This window comes from Tympanuchus pallidicinctus, unplaced genomic scaffold (genome assembly GCF_026119805.1).
Source record: "Tympanuchus pallidicinctus isolate F22 unplaced genomic scaffold, pur_lepc_1.0 scaffold5, whole genome shotgun sequence".
Lineage (NCBI taxonomy): Eukaryota > Metazoa > Chordata > Aves > Galliformes > Phasianidae > Tympanuchus > Tympanuchus pallidicinctus.
This window is the reverse complement of record NW_026294769.1, coordinates 57,757,318-57,783,931: the sequence shown is the minus strand read 5'-3', so window position 1 is coordinate 57,783,931 and position 26,614 is coordinate 57,757,318. Positions and strand designations below refer to the sequence as shown.

The 26,614-nt window shown below is 39.3% G+C and overlaps 1 protein-coding gene across 2 annotated transcripts in view; it reads right to left on the bottom strand.

Annotated features, from left to right (window-relative positions):
* The window catches only part of ZFPM2 (zinc finger protein, FOG family member 2), a 304,584-nt gene that overhangs the window by 147,412 nt on the left and 130,558 nt on the right, over positions 1–26,614 (bottom strand). For both annotated transcript variants that reach the window (XM_052703760.1, XM_052703761.1), the window contains one exon: positions 10,815–10,933. In XM_052703760.1, the coding sequence (XP_052559720.1) occupies positions 10,815–10,933 (119 nt within the window). The remainder of the gene's footprint in view (positions 1–10,814; positions 10,934–26,614) is intronic.

Here is a 26,614-nt window from a genome sequence, read left to right as displayed (position 1 = left end):
TTCTTTTCTCCAGGATGATCAAGCCCATCTCCTTCAGCCTGTCTTTGCAGGGAGCTCCCTGATCATCTTTGTGGCTCTCCTCTGGACCCTCTCCAACAGGCCTTTCAAAGCTGAGTTTGGGAGATGTCAGCTACTAGCAATGTCTCTGGACAGTCACACAGACAGGCTGGCTGCAGCCACCTCCCAGCATTGTGATGCCAGAAGCCATGGGTCACCCACTTTGTCCCTGCTGCGCCTACACTTTTCCCATTGCTGGTCCAGCCCAACCTTAAACAAATTCAGATATTTTGGTCCTACTATTGTTTGCTGCTTCACTGCTCTCTTCCCTTTATGCTAATCTGTCCCAGTTTTCTACCCTACGTGAGGACAACAGCTTGCAAGAGGGAGAGAGAGGGAAGAATCCTTCGTCACCTCCCCGTGCCGAGCACACCTCCCTCAGCTACCCTGGCTTGTCTTTGTGTCCTCGCACATGGCACAAGTGCCAGCTTCATCTTTTAGAAAGTGCGGGCACTCCTCCCCCATCTTGGAGACCACCATGTGCAACCACACAGCTCAAAGAGAAAAAAATCTTGGAGGAATGTGTTAACTGAGGAGGTGCTTATAAATAAAAACATAAATAATAATAATGACTAGCACAGATGAAGCTTTTATTCAAAAATATTTTCTGCTCTTTTCAGGCTTACATTAAAATAAAATGTCAAAAAAGATGGGAAATATGGATCTGCAGCAGAAACGTTTTAAATTACATAATTTTCTTAGATGCAAAATATTTGCATTTTTTTATGCAAAAACTATGATGGTATCTCAAATGCTATATAGCTTATTCTAAATGCATCAGTAGCATTCTGGTGTTCTTCCCCTAAAGCACACAGAGAAAAGGCATTATTTTCTCTATTTAAAACACAATTATTCCCTTAGGAGCTCAAATTAAAAAAAAAAAAAAAAAAAAAAAAAAAAAGCCAGGAAAATACATGACTGCAAATATATTTAAGGCTTTTAAATTTGCGAAACATTTTTGTTGCTGTGTTGAAATATTTTCTCCTTTTCTCTAGTCTGTGAAATAACATAAAACGCATTAGTTAAAAAAAAAAAAAACACTGGACAAAAGTTTATTAATGCTTGATTATTTAAGACATGACATGAACGCGAAGCATTTTGTAACTCCCACTGCTGCAGGTGGCTGAGACTGCCCAGGAGAACAGAGATGGATGCCCAGCATTGGTGCCTTCTGCACATGTCCTAGCAGAGCCCAAAGGGCTGCAGCCCAATGTCTCTGCAGTGCTACAGGAGCTCGCAAGAGCCACCGTGAGCTGCACTGATGACCTTGTTTGCTGAGCTTGAGAAATGAGGCCCGGGATATTTACAAACCTCACTCAGCTCTTATGCACAATACAAGGACTGTACTGCCCAAATTTTAGTGATAAAAAGGAGATCTGCTGCATCTGGGAAGGGACAAGTTTTGCTACTGGCTATGTGATACCACCGCGTCATTAGGAGAGCAGTTACAGCTGAGCAGAAAATTGAGCAAAATGTGGGTACCTCAAACGCATCCCTGATTTTAGGAACTTATAACAGCGTTTCCTTTGTAATAGAACATGCTGTCTTTCATACACTTGCAAACACCAGCATATGTATGTATAAATGTATGCATGTGTATTTTCCTGCACTTATATTTATAAATGTGTATGTATGCATATATAGAGAATCACAGAATCATAGAATCACAAGATTGGAAACGACCTATAAGATCATCCAGTCCAACTGTCTCCTCATCACCACTGCCACCACTAGTACTAAACCATATCACGCAGCACGTCATCCAGACGCCTCTTGAACACTCCCAGGGACGGCGACTCCACCACCTCCCTGGGCAGCCATTCCAGTGCCAGACCACTCTCTTGAGAGAAATAGCTCTTCCTTATGTCTAATCTAAACCTCCTCTGATACAACTTGTGGCCATAATACACAGAATACACATACTGTGCTAACTGTGCTTGCTATATATTTTTTTTTCTATTCAGAAATTCAAAGAAATACTTTCACAAAATGCAGTTAATTTGGCTGGCAATGAAATAACAACATTTTTTCAATCAGTCCTGCACATGTATAGGCTATTCCTCTGAAGCCTATTCAGAGAGAATGGGAACCGACTGGAATTTTGATCATTCCATCACGCTGTGCTGAAGTGAGCAGCAAGTGCACACTGTCTTCATTGAAACCACAGGTCTATTCCTTTACTCAAAGTCTTAAACTAGGACAGACAATAATTTCAAATCTTATTATTGCTACAGTGATAATGTACATGAAAGAGTCATATTGTGGTCTGCACTTTCATTAGCATAATTCTGAAACCTATAAATGGTGAATTTTCTTTTCACACAGGAATTTCATCTACAGCACGCTCGATTCCAAACAACTGCCCGCTTTGCTTCCACAGGTCTTATGGAACGCACTCCTCACTGTCCTCCCAAGTGCCACCATAGTTCCATACACTCAGTCATCACGGTGCTCTCCTCCACTAGCAACATATGGTAAGGATAACTATGTGGGCTTTATGTATTTTCCCCCGAGGAGCCCAGGGGTATCCAGGATATTTTATCTTTATAATGGTTACGGAGAGAACGTAAGCCTGCAAGTCTTTCAGCTCAGAGCCCCTCATAAGCACAAAATTCTCGGCGTAACAGTGCATGTATCTTTGTAGACACAGGCATCGTCATGGCTCTACATTTTACTAAAATGATGCAACTAGATTTTCCTGCACTTGTTCTATGGATATGAAACTAATAATAAAATCTATCAACATTTTAGAAACTGAATTTTGGTTCAGTGTAAAAAAAAAAAAAAAAAAGTTGTTTAACATCTAGTGAGAAAAAAGTTGTTTCTAAAACTGCCAAATATTTAAATCTGACATTTTCTACCTGCTTAGTCTACACTAACACACATTTCATAAATAAATAGAAATATCAATATAGAAAGCATGAATTAAAAAAAAATATATTCCTCAGAGGACAGGAAAAACATTAAACTCCTTGTCATAAACATGAATACTGAACTGTGCCCTTTAGGTGTTTATTGTACTGAGCTGTATGAACCACTTTCAAGGGAGCTAAATCAAATCCTCCTCTCATCCAAACTTCCTAAATAGGACTACACTCCATTCAAAAAGTTGTGTTACTAATTTTGCAAAATCATCAATAGCAAAATAAATGTTTGAGGCATAAAGTCTGTGGTACAGGGAGAATCAGACTATGTCTGTAGTATGGCAGCTCAAGAACACCTTCCTGCTCACAGGTTGTGCAGTGGCACTCTAAATTCAACACCTAAGTCAGTTTAGGCTGCCCTGAGCCACATCCAGCCTGGCCTTGAATGCCCCCAGGGATGGGGCATCCACAACCTCCTTGGGCAACCTGTTCCAGTGTGCCACCACCATCTGTGTGAATAATTTCCTCCTAATATCTAACCTAAACCTTCTGTCTCAGTTTAAAACATTCCCCCTTTTGTATGCTCCCTTCAAGTATTGGAAGGCCACAATGAGGTCTCCCCTTCTCCAAGCTAAACAATCCCAGTTCCCTCAACCTTTCTTCATAGCAGAGGTGCTCCAGCCCTCTGATCATCTTAGTGGCCCTCCTCTGGACCCATTCCAAGAATTCCAAATCTCTCCTGTGCTCGCAGGCCCCAAGCCTGGATGCAGTACTCCAGTTCTGTTGTTTTGATAAACAAGTATCAAACTAAACCATGGGCATGTGTAGTTTTAAGAAAGGGCTTCAGATACAGGAATGGTGTTTTTTAAAAGTGATTTTAAGCAAAAATTCCCTACATAATACTCTATTTCTGAAATAACTGATTCAGCAATAAAGAAATCAAAAGGAACAATGGATTTCAGTCATCTCCTTCTTTTGTTAATAAAAAAAATAACAACAACAACAAAGAAAAAAAAAAACAAGAAAAACAGGGAAGAAACATATCTGCCTGCCTCTCAAACTTGTAGTATCTTAAAATTAAGGCCATATTAACAACAATATTAATATCAGTATGCTAACAGAACTTAGGCAGTGGTGTGTGATCAATATGTGCATTTCTATTTGCAGGGAATGTGGTTTTCATTCAGCATTCAGGAAACCACTTTCTCAAGCTTAAGAAAACCTCTTCTGACTTTTCAAGAACAGTGTTTATTCAGATCATTACCATATCTTGCTATCATATTAGCAACATGTTTTAACTTAACTCTGTTATGTAAATGTCAACAAAGGAACAGAAACAACTGCTGTTCTGTTTGATTACTTGTTTGTTTGTTTGTTTTGAAAAGTGGCTAAAAATGGCCATGGACAAAAGTTTTTTAAAAATTCTTCTGTCATTACCTTCCCCTCAACGCATGGCTTTATAAAAGGGGAGAGGGTGGGAATATGAGGGAATGTGAAGGAATGTTTTCAATGGTCACTGAGGATGGCCACATGGGTTTCTACATCGCATCAACATATCTCAGCTTTTTAAAATGTTCACATTGTATGAAGTGGCTGGCAGTGATGCTTGCATAGCACAAATGTACATTACAGTAACTGTAGCACAATTTGCTGCCCAGAAATATTGTTACACTAAAGTCTCCCAGTATTTGGGAAAGAAACAAGTGCTCCCAAGCTACAGTTTTAAAGTATAACCTGTCAGTAATAACAGTGAAAAACTGAAAGAAATGCTTTTGTAGACACTTGCTGTCACAGGTACAAATCAGTATAGTAAAGATGAAAATCACGGCTTGTGACTCAATATACTACTTTTGGTAATGAAACATAGGAGTCATTGTGCTAATAAGAGCCAACATCCCCATTTGTCTTTGACTAAAAACAAAACCTACTTTACACATTTCTATGTTTAAACAACAAAACTGGAGGCAGCCTAGCAGAGGCTGCTGCTCTCTGTGGCCACACAGAACCTCAACCAAGTGCCCAGCAAACTCTCACACTGCAACTCTGGAGATTAAAAGTTGCTGGCTACTACAGATATGAGGTTTTTGACCTGCAGTGACCAGCTGCAGATTAGCGAATGAATAACTTAACTGCATTTTGAACCTTGGCTCCTCAGCTCCTCACAGCACTACCCAATAAACTGTTTTGTGAGGCTATCTTCCAGGAAAAGTGTAGCTTTGGCACTGAACCTCCCAGATCCCATTAAAGGGTCTCTGCTGTATCCCATTGCTCGCCTGGTCCAAACCTGCACACTTTCTTCCCACGGATTCCCATCACAGCCATGTTGAATCCTCTTTTCCTTATCAGGATGATACAGGCCTGCACCACGCGCTCCTCCTTGTGACAAGACCACAGGAATAGGGGGCAGGATCCAGCCACTCATTGTTTCATTTCACAAAATCCCGCCATAGGCAGAGATTAACACCAAAAACTAGACGGCTGCAGCCAAAGGAAATCACATCTCAGAATACCTCCACTCACTACTGGAGCCATGGCATCATCCACAGCTTGACCTTCATCACAGGCCATGTGGTTCTGTGCTGCTCCTTGAGACACTGAATGCAGTCACGATATTTGAGATATTCTTTTGCTTCAGGGAGACAAGGAAAATATTTACAGTTGCTTCTTAATATCTGAACTGCTTCTTCTTAAATAAGCTGTTAACAATTTCAGTTTAGATCTGCTTATGTGCAGCAGCTATGCTTTCAGCAGTTTGATCCTCCTAGAACTGTTTTCCCTTCTCACAAGCCTGCTCACATTATAGTTGGCACGTGCGCAAACCCACTTTCCTGTTGAAAAGTAGAGTCACAAGCTATGTGCACAAGCCGTAGAAATACATTCCTGTCTGCTTTTAGGTACTCAGGAACTACTGAACTTTGAGGGATGCAGCAAGGTACAAAGTTGGAGCCTCCCAGCTAAAATTACTGATTTAATCATGTTGCTTCCCTTAGAGCTCATCAACTGTACATTTAAAAAAAAAAGAGTCTTGTACAAAATTACTTATGTGCCTGTTTGTCAAAACAGTGATACCATATTAAACCTCAAGAAAACCTAGAAATATATAGCCAATCTCTTTTTAGCATAGAAGGCTTGTAAAGGTATCTTCTTTTTTTCAAGTAATCTCAAGAAATCAAAAATCAAGAAAAGAACAGCCTCTTATTTATTTATGTGGACTACAGTAGATACAGAGAGCACAATAACATGATCTGATAGAGAAAATTCTCAGCTAAAAAAAACTGTTTCTCAACACAGTCACCACGATTAGCTGTGCATTTTGTCCAGCAATGAACACCAGCCTGCATGCCACACTGCTAAAAATCTGCACCAGCAGAGAAGACCCACTGTTTCACAGCTGCTAAGATGGCATTGCTCTCTTCAAATACCTGAAAGGTGATTGCAGTGAGAGTGGGTTTGGTCTCTTCTCACTGGTGACAGGTGACAGGACGAGAGGAAATGGCCTGAAGTTGCACCAGGGGAGGTTTATTGGATCTCAGGAAAAACTTCTTTACGGAAAGGGTGGTTAATCACTGGAATAGGCTCCCCAGGGAGGTGGTTGAGGCACCATCCCTGGAGTTGTTTAAAAACCGTTTGGATGTGGTGCTCAGGGACATGACCTAGCAGAGAGCTGTTAGAATTAGGGTAGTATGGTTAGACTGTGGTTGGCCTTGATGATCTTTAAGGGCTTTTCCAACCACCCACTGCCTCCCTGTGCTCACATCCACTGGTTTAGTCTCCATAAACATTCAGCAAGAGTCAATGAATGCCAATGGGTGCCACTTTTTTTGCATGGAAGAATTCAGTTTTGCTGCATTTGCATGTCAGATGCCATTCTGTCAGACTGCCCCTCTGCTGCCATGTGTCAAACAGCAACAACAGGTAACAGGCTATTGGTGGACAGGTTCAAACTCAATTCTCACATCACCAACATTTGCCTCTTATGTCATGGGAGGACATCATAAAACAGGAGGCATTACATTCAAAGCAGCCCTTGTATTTCTCTTAAAATCCTGTGCAATTCATAAAATTTTTTGTTACGTGTAGGTATGACAGTAAACTTGCCCAGTACAAAAGAGCAATGCCATTACCTTCTGGAATCCAAGAACGATGATGATTCAATTTGAAAACACTGGCATTTCATTTTCTTGGGACTATTAACTGCTATTCTTGCAGCAGAAAGGAATGAGAAGGGGAAAGAAATTGAAGGAAAAGGAAAGAACCTGCAACTGTGCCCAAAGGTACAAAGACCAGCAGCTGAACAAAAATATTGTGCCAAATTGGCAAAATTATGGGAACAGATCATTAAAACTATCTAAATAGGAGATTTATTACTCTAAATATATGAATAGATGTCTGTAAGTATTTAGATAATGATACAAGGAGTTCTCAAATTCATATTGAAATGGGAATTAAATGCCTAGAAAACTTCCAATATCACAGATTCACTCTCTTCTTAAAAAGCAACACTTAGGACTTCTGATGGCCATGCACAGCAATAGTAATGCAATGGGGTAAGCAATTCATAAAGAGTTTTAAACACTTCAAAATTCATGATTGCTGGCTGACTCTTAGACGAGAAAAATTAAGAACATGCTTACTTATTGAGCTCTCAAGTCTACCACTAGAGTTTAAGTATTCTGACAGGGACCTTGCTCTATCACATCTGACAGTGCTGTGGCACTGCTCGTGAAGTCAAAAGCTGCTATTCCTGTTGCAATTGTGAACAGCACTTAAATCGTTTTTGTTCAAGGTACCCAACCTTCTCCTACTCTGAGATGTATATTCTTAATATACTTCAAGACAGAAACTTGAAAGATCTAAAAAGTATTTGACATCTGGCACAGTGACTCAATTAATTACCATGCTGAATTAATTAGCCTGCTCTATCTCCTGAGCCAACAGCATTGAGTCTTTATTCAGCACCATAGCAATGACTGAAATATGAAGCAATTTCACGTGATATAAGTACTGACTGTATAAAGTGCTGGGTGAAAGGACAGCAAGTAAGCAGTAACTTACTGCTTAGTGACTCCTAAGGCAAGTGAATCCTGTGAGGCTAAGTGTCATATATTGCTAACACTAAAAATCAGTGAAGTCAGGTAAAATACCGACTAGTAACCACCACCATCTTTTCCAAGAAGTCCAGCTGCAAGAATTGTGATACTTACCTGAGTTTCACTGATTTTTTCTTTCCTTTTCTGTCTACACTGAAAATGTACATTAAAGCTTTTTCCAAAGATTATTTCATGTCTATAGCAGTGCAATGCTTGAAGTTCTCATTAAGAAATAAACTAAACCTTACATCAGCAGCTGATGTGAAAGTTTGATTGAATTCTAGAGACGTAAGGCTTTACCCAAATGAGCTTTCCAAAACCGATATAAATAACTTAAGCAAACAAACACAAAGTCCCCTTGTGAACAACTGAGGGCATGTATGGCAGTGAGGAAAGTAATCAAATGTGCAAAGCAAACAGAAATATCATAGATAAACGAGAATCATTTCAAGGGAAAAAAAAAATGCTAAAGGAAAAACGCAGAAGCTGGCACTGGGTTTGTGTCGTTTAAACAGTAAATTAAGGATCCATCAAAGGATTTACATTTCTTCACGCAGCATTTGAAACTAACGAATGTAGGACTGCAGGAAACACCTGATACTTGGAAAAAAGGAACATTGCCTAGAAACAGAATAATTCAGGGCAGAAGGCACCTCCTGTCCAAACTTCTGCTCAAAGCATGGCAAACTTCAGTTAGACTTAACTTCAAAGATTACTCAAGACCACATCCAGTTCAATTTTGACTGTCTCAGAGAATGGGGGTCAAAATTATATTGCTATGGACTACATTTCTGTTTACAGCAACTTTTTCCAATTACAAAAAGCATTTATGATAAATAGAAGGCACAACAAAAATAAAATCTATCATGTCAGCAAAAATTAGAGTTTCTAAACGGACAAGAAGCAAAGGAGGACCTTTCCAACCTAGTGAAGACAGAAGTCATTCTGAACATTTTTATCCCATATCCCTCTGAATTAGGCTGAGAAAGTTGTTCCATCTGACGATTACCACCAAAATAAAAAGTCACTACAGTTTTATTAAAAAACAAAATATTTTAGCTAATTTTTTCTGTTATGGCAAAAATCCAAATTTCAAAGTAATAGCAGGCCATAATGCCTGTACAACTGAAGGAGAAGAAAGCTCCTGCAGGAAGGATTACAGTTGTTCCATCCCTGTTTCAGAATATAAAAATAAAACAATTGCAAACTGATCCTAAGGATATCTGATGATGATAATTTTTTTAGTGACAGCTCAGTCATCATGAGCTCCCATACTGAAACATTAACTTCAAATTTTGTACACCCAAAGAAGTGGTATAAGTTCTCAGGGCAATAGGAATAACACAAAGCTAGTGTTTTTCCTCAGGTCTTATACAGACTGACCTCAAGACACATCAGTACTAAGGTTTTTGTTGCATGGATGTTGATGAGAGTAGTGACTGTGGAATCTGAGAAAGATCATTTGAGTCTCAGATAGTTGTCACAAATGAGTTTTTGTGAAAAACATTTTGAGAATGCTTATAGACTAATTGACAAAGAATAAAGTAGATGAAGAAATAAAAAACAAAGGAAATGGAGAAAATGGAGACAGGTATTCAAATTTTCCATTTTTCCCTTAGAAAAGTGTAAGACACTTTCAGTGTCCAGTAGTTTTGAAAGTGCATCTTTTAACCAGGTACTGACCATTTACAGAAAAAAATATCCAGCAAGCTTTTAGAAACAGATCTCAAATACAAGAGCATAGGTTCTTCAGGGAAGAGCGAAAAATTTTCAGCTTCCTCCTCTCATCCAGCTCCACATGTCCCCTCTCTCACGTGTCCACTGATGCTGCTTTAGCAACTCAACACTTCCCACTCTTCAGTTCTTCCAATAACAGAATGATATCCTTTACACTGGGAAGTTCAGCTTCTCAGTTTACAGCAGAGCTGCATCTGCCCCAGAGGTGTGTAGTACACACCTGTGTAATACTTCCCCAGATCTTTATGTTAATCTCTTCCTGCAAAATTTGTAATAGCAAGTGATAGAGCTAGTAGTAGTAGTTTTTAGTAGTATCTCATGGGGCAATGTATACTCCCAAATTGCCTAATCCCTTTTTTCCAGAGATGTTTGTTTTTTTTTATCATGGGCTCACCTTTCCAGATATTCCTGGAAAGCTGATCTGAACTATATACAGATAATATTGAAGCTCAGGGTTAAAACCTATCCAAACAAAAATGAAATGAACACTTAGAAACAACATGGATTTTCATGAAACTGAAGTCAGCAAAGTGTTAATTACAAGTAATAAGGCCCACATACTTTCTGCATCAAAATAATAATTTGAAAAGTACAATTAGGAACATATTACATGGCAAATGTCTTTCAGTATCTTCCAAAAAAACTGCAATCCGATGAGACATTTTACTATGTCCAATAATCTGATTACTGAGGCAGACTTAATAAATTTTATCGTTAACCAATGTAGCCATTTATTTTCTATGCCATCCAAAAATATAAATTAAATATTGAACAACTGATGCTATGAAATATTTTAAAAGACACTAAAAATCAGATATTGCTGCCGAAAGGGAGCAGTGTGGTTCAAAAAACAAGGAAGCAACACTTCCTTTCTTCCTGTAAAATAACAAGATTACTATTATTAACCTGTGTTCCAAATAACTTCACATGGACGGCTGCCATAGGTGCACTAATTGGAAGTGATCCCAATACCACTGCCCACGACAGCTAACAAAGCCTGTTTTCCAAGTGCTCCAGCTGCATAATTACCCCCACGGAAGCAAGGTGCCCGGGATCACCTACGTACCAAGGTGTTGTTGTTGAGATCCATCTTCCCGGTGAAGGGCCCCCACGTCGTCCCCACTGGGAGCTGCTGCCGGCTCTGGACCTTGCGCTCCCCATCCTTCTGGACCACCTCCAGTTCCCCTGCAAACAAAGAGCACAAACAGTGTTTAGTGCGTTCACTCCTACCCTGACAGCAGACACCTCCATGTTTGTTATGTATGCACGGCATTCAGAGGATCCCTGGAACGAGAATTAATTACACTTGTCTGAAAAAACAACCAATCTGTTCATCCTGCAGAAGAAAAACAAACCTCTTTCTTTACAGTTCTATTCAAAGGTGATCTAGAAGGTTACATTTTTTTCTACCTTTTCACAGGCAGTATGGCATTCTTAGCCAGTAGAGTGGATTCAAGAAAGTTCTTAAAAAATGCTGAGGAGGGGGAAGATGATAGCTGAGAGTGCAACAGCCCCTGGTACATGAGCCTCTGTGATCCATTTCACTGTCAGAAGAACACACTCTGAAGCATTTGGCTCCCAAATACTTTTTAAACATATTTCACAATGAGAAAACCCAGAGCATCTCCACTGATTTTGAAGACACACTAAAAATATTTATTAGAATTAATTACAACAGTAGAGATTTTGAACAGAGTGATGTACAGGAAATAACCGTTCAGAATTAGGCCCAAAATAATTTAACTTGCTAGATTAAGATTTTAACACAACATGCAAATGAAATGGAGGGGTAAAGAGTGTTTTTTTATTATTATTTTTATTTTTTATTCTTCCTTTTTCATATGGACATTTTATTTAGAAAGTACAGACTTTAAAATTAACACCTTGAAGTGTTACTTCAGCTCACTTTAACTTCTCCAGTTTTGTTAATTTTATTACAGGATTTAAAAAAAAGGACTCTGGACAACTCTTCTTTGCAAAGCAATTTCCTCAAGAAGTCTGTTTTGCTATGAACAAATACTACAGTTAAAAGTGCAATAGCAGCCATGTTCACATGCAAAATTACACAATTTATAGTGTTCTCCTCTAAAACAATAAAAATAAATTCTGTTTTCCAACTTCAAGAGGGATGAGACTTAGCAGCGGGGATGGATTTAGTGCTTTCCTTGTCAATCATTTCACATTTGCTCAAGTTGTTACCCAGGTTTGCCCTTACTGCAGGTTGCCACAAAGGCTGAAAATTGGCTGCAGCCCCTGGACGTGCAGAACTTCCCCTGCCTCTCTGCAGCCCTGCTTCTGCTGTCTGCTAAGTCCCTTTCCTCCCTCCGAGCAACAGCACTGCTCGCCGTTTGCAGCAGCACATCCCTTCTCAACAGCTCTCCCCCTAATCAGGGCCATGCTTTTGCACAAGCAGTGGGAAGTCCAACTATGTAAGAAGTAAACTCATCCCAGATTTAGAACTGGCAATTGCTGAGAAATTAACCTTGGGTTTGAGGAAGTGAGTAACTCCTCCGGCTTGCAGGCAGTCTCCACAGACTTCCCCCAATGAGCCATTCCCATGTACGCCTGCATTTATGCGTCAGCCAGGATGCAAAGGTTCTCTTGAGTTAATCTTGACCATTTTTCCAAAGAGGAGACTTGATTCCCGTTTCCAAGCACAGAAATCTAAATACCACCTCTGAGTGCTGCAGATTACAAAACTACTCTATGTAAAATTGTGCATCAGGTCCTCCTTGCAAACTGGAACAAATCTGGGAAATAGAGCTGTACCAGTTTACAAAAGCTTGCATGTATGCGGGCGAGTTATCATCATGACAGGGCTCTGACAGCTTAAATGGCAGTATGTAAGCAGCAAAGCTTATTATGGATACATTATGTGTCATTTACATATGTGATATATATGCATCCAAACAGAAATATACATACATATGCACTTTTTTTCCCTCTCACAGGTACATGGTCACAAATCGTTTGAACCTTAAAGTATCTCTTTGTATGTTAATTATGGAAGACAGGAATCTTTCTGGTAGTGCAAGGCAAATTGATCACTTGCACATACTGCAGCATTTTCTTTCTACACAGAGATGAAAACTATAGCATTTACTTGCTTTTACACCCTAAAAAACAGCCACGTCTATGGACATGTCACATTTAACTGATACCGGAGGAATCATGAGAATCTTTGAAAACCCTTTTAAAAAATAATTCAGCCTCCCTTTCTGCCACTGACATTTTTCATCTGAAAAGGGTTCAGACACAGTCAAACAGTGACTTCTTATCTGTACCTGTGGATTTACAAGCAGGCCTGTCTTTTAATGGATTAAGAACGACAAACTTGGGGCAGATCATCCGGTGATATCCAAAAACCTACCTAAGTTTTAAGGAACACATCATTACACTTTATATTTTAAATAAGATTAATAACACAAATCTTATATCTGATAAGTATTTCAGGTTTGAGGCAGACATAAAAATGAGCTGCTATTTTCCAAAAGTGTTTTTTTTCCTCCCTTTGAGAGTTGAGTAAGTTAATATAAATTCTTTCTCTTTTGTTACAGTCCCATGCTGCAGTTTGGGCACTACCTTCCAGGATGTATTAACGTACTGGATGCACTGCAGATGGGAAGGCAACACAGAGCTGTACTGGAGTTGTTGTATTTCCCTTCCACCAAGACCACCATAACAGAGAGCAGCAGATTGCAAACAGAATTATAAATCATGCTGCTTCATAACCTTTTTTTCCTTGATCATCTTTTTCTGAATAAGATAAACTTCTCTATGGTCACTAGTAACTGCCTCCATTTTTAATACTATGGATGTATGTACGTGTTAGGAGTTGCAAAAAATAACCTGCTGAAGTGTTCTGGCAAACACACGTGTTTAGGTTACATGCAAGGTGCAGCACATTACAATTTGATCCTTAGCAAGATCATTGTCACCAAAAATTGCTGTCAGGAAAGAAAACCTAATGCTAAGGGAGGATAATTAAAAAAATAAAACAGGAAAGTAAGGTCTACAAGCATCTGCTAGGATTATTTTTTTCCTACCAGATCCGTCTTCATCCCTTTTGTAGAATCACAGCATACACTCCTTTGTCTGCACTAAACAGGGGAAGACCGGGGGCCGATACAAGGGTTTGAAAAAGCAAGATTGCAAATGTCACTATTAAAAATCCTCTGATAAATACCCCCTGACCAGTGAGCAGAAAGTCAGCAACTTTCCTGCATTCATTTACAACCTTATGCTCCTCTGAAACTTCATATTTATTAAATGGTATCAAAACTGCGGTAACAGATTACATCAGGAAGAGATTTCTATGCAATGCTAGCACTGGCAGCTATCTGAGCAAAGCCTCAGCCAGCATTGTCTTTTCACAGGTGAAGTAGTGTTTCTTCATTATTATTTTGGGGGATTTGTTTGTTTTTTTTCCCCAGCTTCTACTTCAGGAGCACACTTATTTTCAGCTTGCTGAGTAAGTTTATACAAAATATTTGAGACACATAGTATGGGCTAATCAATTTTGGTAAAAGATAATGCTGTTAGTGCTGTGGGCTGTTTCTCTTATCTTGTTGATGTAGCATACTTTTAAAGTCTGTGATTACTCAAAGACTTATGATAGCTGCACTGTAAAAGAAGCCCCAAGTCATGACTCACTAGTAGAGCTACAAAACATCCCATGGCTTTTAAGATATTAGGCCACCTTGGTGGATACAAAACCAGAATGAAATGACTCAATTTAGGACTCTTTCCTGACATTAACATATTGTCTTAAGGATGTCACAAAGGGCTTGCATAAAACAGGAGATGGAAGGTTAGTTTAACTTTGTCTTCTTGCTTAGCAAGATCAGGATCATTTTTTAAACTTCACGTATAGTGTAGATGAATCTGACAACAACTTTTGACCCTTAGGAGGATTTGACCACAGTTTGAATACCAGAAGAATTCAACTCTACACAGCATTTCTGAACAAAAGAGCTCTGGCTTTCATCCACCTGCCCACACTTCGGAACAATAAACAGAGGAGTCCATATCTGAAGGTGAGTGAAGAGCTGAGATTCAGGATAGAAAAAGGACATTACTTTGTTCAGAAATAGCTTTAACCAGATTTACAAATGTTTAACATTTCTAAGCGAGTCACTGGTAACTTTGGCTGCAGTAGGGCTTTTTGTTTTGTTTGTTTTTGGTTTTTATCATGAATAGCTCTCTAAGTGGTGTCAGCTAAAAAGGATGAGCAAGCTCTTTCTCTGCTACAATTAGGGACTGTTTTCTTGACATGCACTAGCAAATGGCTACTTCTTTGCATATTTCCTATGCATAGCCACCTGGCAACCTTAATGAATATTTTTGCACAGCAGAGAAATAGTGCGTGTCATAGTTTCAAACAGGACTGCTCTGAAGTCATAGCTAACGAGTGGAAAACACTCTCACAAGTTCTTAAACACTGCCCAGCCCAGATCCAAAGATCTGCCAGCATTGCTGTGTGCACAGAAAAATTTTGTAATTAATGCTGGAACCAGCTAATATGTTTACTTTTGCACACAGCAGTTCAAAGAGGACACAGAACTATCCCTCTTCCACTCATGTGATCCCTAACAAGGCATGTCCAATATGAAATGTTCATCCACTTGCTTGGCAGGCATAAACTGCATTATTGAGATACCTCCTCTAAATTCTCCTCCCTCAATTTTCAAGTCTCTGAGACATAACACACTCTAAACTACAGTTTCGAACATAAACTTGAAATATGGCGTTCTCTATTCAAGTACTCCAGTCAAACCCTGATAAATCAGGCTGGCCATGCAGTGATCTTATCCGTTCTGACTCTTTAATAAATCGAACCTTGTAAGTTCACGCTGTTGGAAGTTGTCACTAAATGAAATTGTGACCTTATCCGATGCGTGAACTTGTCCTGCTGACAACATTTACTGTGTGGATAAGAACAAAAAAAAAAAAATAATCCAAAAAACAAAGAACAAACAAACAAAAAAAGACTTTGGATAATTTTGATCTTAGCCATATGTAACAGATGGGATATTTTTGATGTCCCATTAATGATTTGCCTATGATGAGACTACTCTGAAAAAAACAATGTGCTTTGTAGGTAAGAATTAGGAACATGGGCAAGCAGCACAGAAGTGCACAAAGAGGTAGTGGCTGACAGCAGTGAATCGGAAGCTATTAGACTAACACGAAGAGCTTTGAATTAGCTTGTAATTATACTGGAAAAGATAACATAATGGAGGTGGGCAAAACAGAAACATTCCCTTTCCACAGGACATATTCAATAGCCAAAAACTCTAAAACAAGTAACTGAGAGTCTGAAGCAGTAACCCACAATGAGTTAAACCATGGCACTTCATGATGAATGAACGAATGAATGAATGCATGAATACTGCATCCCCTTTCAGCACCAACTGGAAAGTTGCCACTGCCGTTGTGGAGGAGGGCTGGCTAAAAGAACAATTCACACGGCTATGTTATGAAAAGGGCCAACCACCTAACATCATCAAGTCTGTCTGCCAGGGATTTAACACATCCTTTTACCTAATTCAGCCCAGGAATGTGCTTGAATCCACATCTCTCCACTGCTGATAGCACTACATGCAGTCACCAGCTCAGTCACCCTGAAATGGGAAGATCTGGGAAGTTTCCAGGTAACATTTAACTTGCAGCACTACAAAGTGCATTCTGCGATGTAAGCACTGTAACTATCTTACTAAAAAGACTCACGCATATATGGAATCCAAACAGTAACACACTAAATTACAATCCACCTTGAAAAGAATTTTATAATTTCCTTTGCAGTAAGAAATGCATTTTAAGGGCTGTCCAGAACCAATTACAAAATTGAATTTTGCTGCTCTGAAAAACAGGACATAGGCCTGGCCACTGCTCAGGGATCCTTCCCTGCACCACTCCTCTCCAGTCCCTTCTTTTCCAAGGAGCAAGGCCAACAGGACCTTTTAGAGTGATGGCTCTGAGCGGATCAGACACAAGGATAGCCCACAGTAGCTTCAAACCACCATTCTCCTCTGCCTGGAGACAAATTAGGTCTAGATAGCAGACACCAAGCAGGAGTAGCTGCCACACATGACTTCCCTCCTCAATGAGCTGCTGAATGTTTGTGCTGCTTGCCAGCGCTCTCATAGGGCAGCTGTGCATTCTAGGCAAGGATGAGACACGAAAAACCTTCTCCAACTTTGGTAACAAAAACCTCACTGCTCTCTACCTTTCTTCATAGCACTGAAAGTCAGAAGCAGTTTATCTCTCCTACCTGCTGCTAGTACTGAAAATAGCAGAGTGCAGGTACTATGCTTATCTTCAGTAGCACTGTCCTAGAGTGGACAATAAAGACAAGGATATTCTGAAAATGAGAATAGGGAAAGAACAGACAGATATTCAGGAAAAAAAAGGACCTGGAAGGAGAAAAACAAAATCCAAAAACAAGGCAAGAGAGGGAGTGTCTAAGGAAATAACTGCCTGTAGTTTCAAATTGGGTCCAATCAGGATACAAGACAGCCTGGAGAAATGGAAACAGAAGATACTCAGGAAACAGAGGGAGGCAGAAGCCCTGCAGCAGTGAGGAAACACATTTGTACTTCCAGGCGTGAAACATATGGACAGAAGTGCATGAATTCACATTTAGAACCAGAATGTAAACACTATTATCCTACTTAGCCAAAGCATGTGTGTTGTTATAAGTACTTAATTTATAAGCTGAACCACCAAAATAAACCATACTTCTTCTAATTCCTTGTTGCTCAGCTGAATAATAGCTAAACTGTACACATGAAGTGTATCAACACTGCACCCAGTGCTGCGATTTCACCTGACATCTGGTCTAAACCATTTTCTCTCTCCAAGTAGCCAGATAAGAATAGCTCAGTGCAGACAATCATTTTTTGTTTCCAAGAAAAAGTTTCATTACTGATTATTTAATATACACTATGCTCTGACTAATACCACCATACTGGTACAGTACTCCAGCTTGTTTAGTGAGACTTTAGCTACAGGTACAAAAGCTGCTCCAGATTCCCAACAGGAACACAGAACTGAACTCAGTGATATGAAGGCACGTTATGCCCCACAACATAGGTGGTTCCAAAGAAGTACACGCACTGGTACTTATAATAAATACATACAATATAAAGTTGAGCTCTATTTGTAAGTTCTTCATTTGTTTATATAAATTCAATACAAAGAAAGATTTATATTTCTATAGTGTCTCACACTCCTATAATGTACAGAACTAATATGAACAAAACGTCACATCCCACATTGGAAAAGCACAGACCTACAGTGGTGAGCACCTCTGCATCAAACAGGACAATGTGACTTTGGAATTTCAAAGTGAGGGACTATTAATTCCAGAATTGCTAAACTGTAGTTACATGTTTTCAAGGCTAAAGTTCAGCTATTATAAAAATAGTTTTCTCCTTGTTGGTTAGGAAGAAGAATATAAATACTGCTGCTAGAGTCTGTTTAGCTTCTTAGTGGAATGATTTTTCAGCTTACAGAAACCTACTGAAAGAAAAGTGCACTTTTCCCTGACAAAGACCCGAAGAAGAGGCAGTGCTTGCTCACTGCCAGCTATTGACCACAACAGAGACACTGCTATGCTCCTAAATTTATAGTTGCCTTGTGCTCTAGAAATTGGAAAGAAAACCAGAACTACAGAAGGCTACAGCCAATGGAACAACAGTTGAAGAAGAAAAGATCCTTCTGTCTTCCCAATCATCCTAAAATCTGTGAAAGTTTGAGATTCATTCTGATTTATGATACTCTGTATTCTACTCCATTGCTAGTAACACAGACATGCATAGTGCTGTAATTCTTCCTACTGGGGGAACTCAAAAAGGAATCTAATCAAATTACTTCAGGATGCTCAGGTTTCTCCAAATCCAGTCACAAAAAGATGCAAGTTAAATTTTAGTCCTTTCAATTAAAGAAAGGCCATCATAGTGAAATCCCAACCTCAAGATGAAATCAGTGGTAACCAGCTTTAGCTTTGAGTCCACTTGCTACAGGAGCAGTTTCTGCCTTTGTTATCAAATTACAAATCTGATACAAAAAGAAAAAATATTCTGGTTTTGTTTTTGTTTTTTTTCGAACAGCTTTCCATCTTCACATCGAGGATGCAAAGTTGAAAAGATTTTATACTTGCTGCACATGCTGTGGAAAAACAGTAGAGACATTTACTAAAATACAACAAACACACAAACATCAACAACAAAAGCAACCAAAGCAGCTGAAGAGACCTCTCTGCAGTTTTCCATGAGAGAAATACTGTACTCTCCATTCTCACATAGACACTCTATAGTGGCAGAAAGGATTCCCAATTATACTCTAACACTGTGCAGAACCAGTGGGTTGAGTAGCCACTTTATCCCAGATACATGCAGCTTGCACAGCTTTGCTGCCTCTCTCTCCATCACAGATACACAATACAGAAATGCCAGACTTGGCAAGAGCAGGCTGATGATATTACTGAAGAGGGTTTTTGATAAGATCATCGTCTGTTTCTGGACTCTCGGGTTTGCTCCCTTCCTCAGCACAGGAACAGCCGCCCCTGATAAATGTCCCTTTGTGTGTGGATTCTCCCCAGTGTATGCAAAGACATTTCAGTCCTGAGTCAGCCTGGCTTTCCAGTTGCTTCTTATAGGCAAAATACAGTAAGAAGTATATGGAGCATAGCATGTAAAATAATAGAAAGTAGAGATAATTAAGTATAAAGCTTATTTAATTCAGACTCAAACCTTTTTGAAGATAACCTATTCTGCAAACAGAAAATTCAACATTTCATCAATCGTTCTCCACGACTTTTGGGGATCCTTTTAGCTGAAATATGTCTTCATTTTATCTTAGGTCTGGACAATATTAGTTTTACAAATTATGCTTTCTAAAAATGTTCCACATGCCATTGTATCCCCAAACAATTTTATGGGATTTTTTGTTTTGTTTTGTTTTGTTTTGTTTAATTTACTGAAGAATATCCAGATAGCTTGTGTTAGTGAATACAGAAATCTACTAAAGTTAGCTTAATATGAAGACTGCCTCATTAACAATAATGTTATGAAATGTATTAAATGAACAAAAATGTTTTGGAAAATATTCTTTATAAGTCTAAAAGCAGGAGAAAGTGAGATCATCTGTGACTGTGTCTGCGGTGTCTTCTCAGTTTACAGTACTTATGCTTAGGCATAGGAGGATCTGTTTTCATCTCTCATTTGTGTAATAGCAGATGAAGTTATTTGCTTTCCACCAGATATGTATGCTCCGAGCTATAACATCACTGCTTGGATGCTGATTTTTAGCTCAGAGTTTGTAAGTCAGAGTACCCAAATGTCTTACAAAAGAAGATGCTTTAACATAATTTCCCTGTTTCCTTTCAATGTTTGCAACAAATTTATGAAAGGAGGGGAGTACAAAGAAAAAAAAAATATATCTCCACAAAGACTCAAATTTATCAGTGTTTAGTGTGACCATCCAAAAGATTTAGTTACTGTGAGATTAGGAAGGAGAAAGGGGGGCTGGGACAAAGGGAGATTGAATGCCATGCTCCAGTGCATGCATGCAATATATAGTTCCATCCATTATAATTATAATTTATATGAAAAGTAAAATTATTATAAATAGAGATAAATGTAGTATAACTATAATGTACAATATCAAGATTCAAATTAATCATTTCTTTGCACTTGCTGGGGATGGCCATGCATAACAGACACATGGCTCTGCACTGCTCCAGCACTCATGAGTTATGTGCTTATCTACATCTTCTATGATCAAGCACCAGCAGTGACCAAGACAGCTTTTCACCACTATTGCCAGACAGAGAATGACTGCTGGTTTTGGACACAGACCACTGCCCTCACTTTTTCCATGCTTCAGCCTGGACTATTACACTGCTTTCACGTGTGGCTATATCTTACTGTAGCAGGGACTTTGAAGCTGGTGTAAGGAGTGATGCCCATTTGTAAGGCAGACTATGTAACTACCAGTGAAATAAAGCCTTGAAGAGAGATTGAGCACAAGTCCTGTGCACTACCTAAATCCTACTCTGAGGATAACATAAGACTTAAGTAGAATACTGGTCTTGTGGCAGCCTTCCACACAGGAATGATCTTGACCTTCACATGAATAAGGCCCGGAGACATCATGTGTATGAAGTGTACCCCAAATTATTTTGGCTTACAAGCTTGCTCTTTAGAAGTGCAGGCTCTGAGCACCCCATTGCTGCTCAGTCAGATGCAGTGATCGGGGAGCTCAGTGAGCAGTCCCAGCTGGCAAGTAGGGTCTCCTGTGGAGCAGGAGCCTGCAGATGATGCCATGTCATTCTCCTGGAGCTGACTCCCTCATCTGACTTCACTGCCTAGGTTTTATCTCTGTATGCAGTGACTGAAAACAAGCCCACATCCTCTACAGCCTCAGTGAAAATTTCAGCCTCAATTAGTTGTTCAGGGCCACAGAGTGAGTCAATGCTGGCAAAAGAATCAGGACTCCTCACTGTCTCTAACAGTTGCAATCACTACTTCAGGAAATGTCACAGAGTACATACAAGAAACTTATCATTTCGAGGAAGTATGAAAACATTTCTGGCAAGACACAGCCATTAAATAGGAAGTATCAATAGAGATCAAAACAATTATAACTGAGAATATATATGGGCTATGGAATTATTTTGTCTGTGAGGAATTAAAACTGCCTATATAGTCTCATCTTTAAAAATAATGTCAATTTATCTTATTATGCTTTTATTGTGAAATAATTTAAGAATCTAAGAAGTGCAGACTGCTATTAAGTGTTTTGAGATAAATTACTTAAGAACACAGGAAGGAATCACATTGAAGAGGCTACAGGTTGACATCTTCATTCTCTCGCTGATAAAATTGACAGCTTACAAAATAATATTATATAATATTATAAGAACTGCCCTAAAATAATCTGCTACTTTTCATCCACTCCAATTAAAAAAAACAATAATAACTTATATTAACTCAAAGAACGAAATTTCTATTTTAGCCACTACTATTATTTCAACATAACTTTAAAATCAACGCTTTTGTGATAGGGACAGACAATTTGCTGTACAGTGAATACTGGACAAGGACAGTTCTAGTTTACCAGTTCATTTTTTCTCATGTTTTAATCGCATTTAACAACTTACATGAACAGGCTGTAGAAAACATTAACTTAACCAGATTAAAAAATCTCAATAAACGTATCTCACTTTTACATATCCAAGGGTGTAGATAGGCATTTCAAAATCAACCATTACAACACTGGCAAAAACCTGAACCTCAACACAGACCCTCTGAGCCTTGAACCAGCCCCTCTTGCTCACTGCAGTACCTCTGTATAGAAGTCAGTTTGCATCCTGCTTCATGTCCCACAGGCACTGCATCCTTGTCTTTGGCAGCACTCTGGCCATCCTACTGAGGCAGGCTTTAAACCAGGCACATCCAACCTGCGGGCTGTGGGCTGCATGCGGCCCAGCACCACTCAGGCTGCAGCCACCCCCTGCCTACACCATCATGGTGGCCCACCAGGGCCCGGTCCTGAGCACCAGAAGAACATTGGTGTGTCAGGAACACACCTGGGTTGGAACCAGGACATGGGACGCAGTGCGGTGCCAACTCAAGCGAAGGTAAATAAGTGTAGGGATTTTTATACATTGGCTTGAGAATAGGTTTCAGGATTGCAAAAAAAACCATCATTTTTTAAAATTTTATTTCTGACTTCATTTTCAGTCAACATAAATACACTAGCTTTGAATTTTCAAATTTGAAATACAGAGTTGCAATTAAAAATGTGATCATGTCTCTTTCCAGACCTTTATAAGCCCTCTCTTACCAGAGAGAAATATCCCTCACTTCACAGTCACACCTTACTCGTGTCACTACTTTTGGCATTAGGTACATTTGTGAAAAACTGTTTTGAAGAACGAAGCACAGGAAGAGTAAAATTTCATCAGAAGTCTCTACTGAACACCCTGAGAGCTCACTGAAAATTGCAGCCACTTGCCATCGAACCAGGCTGAGGTGTTAGTTTCACAAAAACAAGGCCAAATATCCCACTAGTTTTATGCTTTTGTTGCCCTCTTTTTCTATATATTTTAATAAAAAACATTAAGAATTAAAATAAGTTTTGTCATTTTATATACAGTAACGATAGTATATATTTAATGAGGGCTGCTCCAAAACTAATGCCTCCTATTTTATTACGTTGGCCCACGTCTAAGGCAGGTGTTGGGGGTATGGCAGTAGAAGGTGAACTTTCCCACCAAAATTCTGTTACTCTTCATTAACTTGTGACAGATGGCAGCAGAGGGGCAGTCTAACAAAATGGTGGTTGGCAGGAGAGTACAAACTAGAAAAAAGTGTAGAGATGAATTTCTCCATGCTGAAAAAACGTCATCAGCACTTACTGTTTGTAGAGACCAAAGAGTGAATGTAAGCCTGGTGAGGTGACCGGTGGTGCACTTTCGCAGTGACAACAGCAGACATCAGGTAATCTTCACTGGCACACATTTTTACAAGTGCAGCATACATGCTCCTGTTCATCACTGGAAAAAATGCATAGCTAATGGTGGTGGCTATGTTGAAAAACAGTACTTTGTAGCTGAAAATTTGCTCAGTCAAATAATGTTACTATGCTCTTTGTATCTTTTGTTGTTTCCATGGAAATAAATAAGAGGTATTACTTTTAGAGTGACCTATGTATGCGTGGCCCAATACAATTCCTCTTCACTCACAATATTGCAACCAGCTGGAGAATAGGCCAAGGCAACCAGAATAGTGAAAAATGTTCCTTAACTGCTTCCTGTGGCATTAGCCAGAAGGCCAGTCACCTCAAGGGTATTTATAGCTATGGGGAATCCTCTTGCATATCTCTAGGGAAACTGCTCACTTTCCTTTTCTGAACTGCCCAAATATCATTGCATGCAGCATGGAACGTGGAATGCAACAGGAAGAAATAGAGATCAGTGTGGTCACAGGACTGTAATCTCATTGAGATCACGGAGACATAGAGGGACAGTTCCCATGACTGGAATGCTGCCATGTATGGTTATGTACTTTTTAGGAAAGACAGATCAGCTAGGTGAGGCAGCAGAGTTGCTCATTATGTGAGAAAACAACTAGAAGCTCCATCCCTGAAGCTCTGCCTAGCAATGAATGATGAACAAATAGAGAGCTTATGGGTGTTAAGGGGCAGGCCAGTTTGGGTGATGCAGTTATAAGCATTTTCTACAGTCTGCCTGATCAGGATGAGGAAGTTAGTGAGGCCTTCTTCAGACAGCTTAAAGTAGCCTCAGGATTACAGGCATTGGTTCTCATGGGGGACTTCAATCACTCGTATTTGCTGGAAAACCAACAGTACCATGCACACACAGTCCAGGAAGATTCTGCAGTATATGGAAAATAACTTTCTGAAGCAGTCAGTGGAAGAATCAGAGAGAAGAGGTGTGCTGCTGGATCTTGTTCTTACAAAAAGGATTGACTGGCTGGGAAAAGTGAAAGTTTGTGGCAGTCTTGGATGCAGTGATGATGAGATAGTGGAGTTCAGGATCTTACATGTGAGAAACACGGCAATGAGCAGGACTGCAACTCCAGACTTCAGGAGAGCCAACTCTGTCCTCTTCAAGGCTCTCAAGTTAGAGCATTGGAAGGTAAGGGAGACCAAGAGAGATAGTTGACATTCAAGCACCACTTCTTTGAATCCCAATTGGATGCACCCGCAAGTGCTCAGGGAGATGGCAGAAGTGACTGCCAAGCCATTCCCTATCATCTTTGAAAGGTTATGAAGAAAGGTCATTGTGTCCAGTTCTGGGCTCCCCAGTTCAAAAAAGACTGGGATCTCCTAAAAGGAGGCCAGTAGAGGGCTACAAACATGATAAAGGGACTAGAGCATCTCCCATATCAAGAAAGTCTTTTTGTCCTGGGAAAAAGACTGAGGGGGGATCGGATTAATGTTTATAAACATCTAAAGGGAGGTGAAAGGCAAATGAATGAGGCCAGGCTTTTCTTGGTGGTATGCAGCAATAGGACAAGAAGTGATGTCCTAAAACTAGAAGTCCCATACCAACAAGTGGAAGACCTTTATGGAAAGGATGACAGAGCACTGGAACAGGCTGCCAAAAGAGGTTGTGAAGTCTCCATCTGTGGAGATATTCAAGACCCATCTGGACACCAACCTGTGGGACCTATTGTACCTGCTTTAGCAGGGGAGTTGGACTTGACCAGGTTGATCTCTTGAGGTCTCTTCTGACCCCTGCAATTGTGAGAATTTGAGAGGTGCTTGAGGGCTTAAGGAAAGCCATTTCCACTCCAGTCTCCAAAAAAGGCAAGAAGGAGAAGGATAGTGATCAAAAGATTTCAAAGACTGAGTGCTCTCATACACATGAGAGTATATGTATAAATATAAATAAATATAAGCAGTTTATAAAGTCTGTGACTCTGCCAATAAGGCCATAGTATATCTAGATACTTTTCATTTTCTCATGCTTATCCTTTTGGTAAACAGTAAAGAGCAATGAAAATTGCTTTCTAAAATGAGAGAGGCGCAGATATTCAAAAGGCAGTGCCAAAGACACCTGTATAACTCAATCCTCCGCTCACTATCATGTAGTACTTTGTCACATACATCACAAAAACTCTTCCAAGAAACTGAAACAAAGTAAACGCATGTGCATTTTAGGGAACACTAGGGAAGATCTTGACAGACCAGAGCTTTGTGAATTGGATCTCAGCCTACATCCTATTGGAGCTTCAAAATCACACACAGTCTGTGAGTGATCATCACACTCAGGATGTAACGCTTCCGTTCTCTCACCTTTTATTGACCTGTTCTTTTTAGATAGCAAACTATCCAGAGTAAGATCAATAATTGTACTTGCATCCATACATGTGCTTACAAAAAAATAAGCAAAAGCCCATTCACGCAGATATATAGATACACATTATTTATAGATAGATATGTGTATATATAAACATTTTTATCTATCTATAAAGTATAGTATCTAGGATAAAAAGAATTCCTTGTCAAAAGAAACCAACAGCTTTTTGGTGATACTGTATTACATACAACAAAAAACAACATATCTTGGCATTTTGAAAAGGATGCCCTTTTCATGTATGCTCCATCTCTTCTGTCTCTAGCAAGTAGGCCTGCAAAAGGGCTTTGATTATGTTTCTGATATATATTTTGTATGATTTTTGAGAATGGCTAAACAAAGCTCAGTCATCACATCCTCTCAATAAAGTGAAAAGATACCCAGAGAAAAAGAAAACTACTTTCATACAAGTTATTTACAGTTGGAGGTCATTGATTTCACTTCATCTAAATTCAACCACTATGTTTTTCATCTTGAAATAATTATTACAAAAAAAAAAAAAAAAAAAAGTATATATATATATATATGTTTATGTAATTCTTTTTATCACTTAGGTACCATCACAAAATAGCAAATCATACCCTTCAAAATACCAAAGAGTCCAAAATATTACAAGAAACACACACACAGAGAAAACATTCAATCCACAAAACACTTATCTGCCCCTGAAGCATATGCAGATCTCCTTTTCTGTTGTAATGATATCTTGCTACAAATATTTAGACCAATTAAAATTATTTCAATTTGAGTGGCAGCCCTATCTGCAGTGTTGTTCTAAAACAAATGCCACATTTTCTTCCTTTTATAGATTCTTCTTTGATCCCATGAATTTCAGTTACCTATCGTTCTTTGAGTTTTAGACGCCTCCCAACAACAAAACATTGGCAATCCATGCAATAAAATGACTGCTGTTTCTTCTTGTCATGAACAAACATAATAAAACCTCTAACAGCAAATCAATGTCTACACTTTGT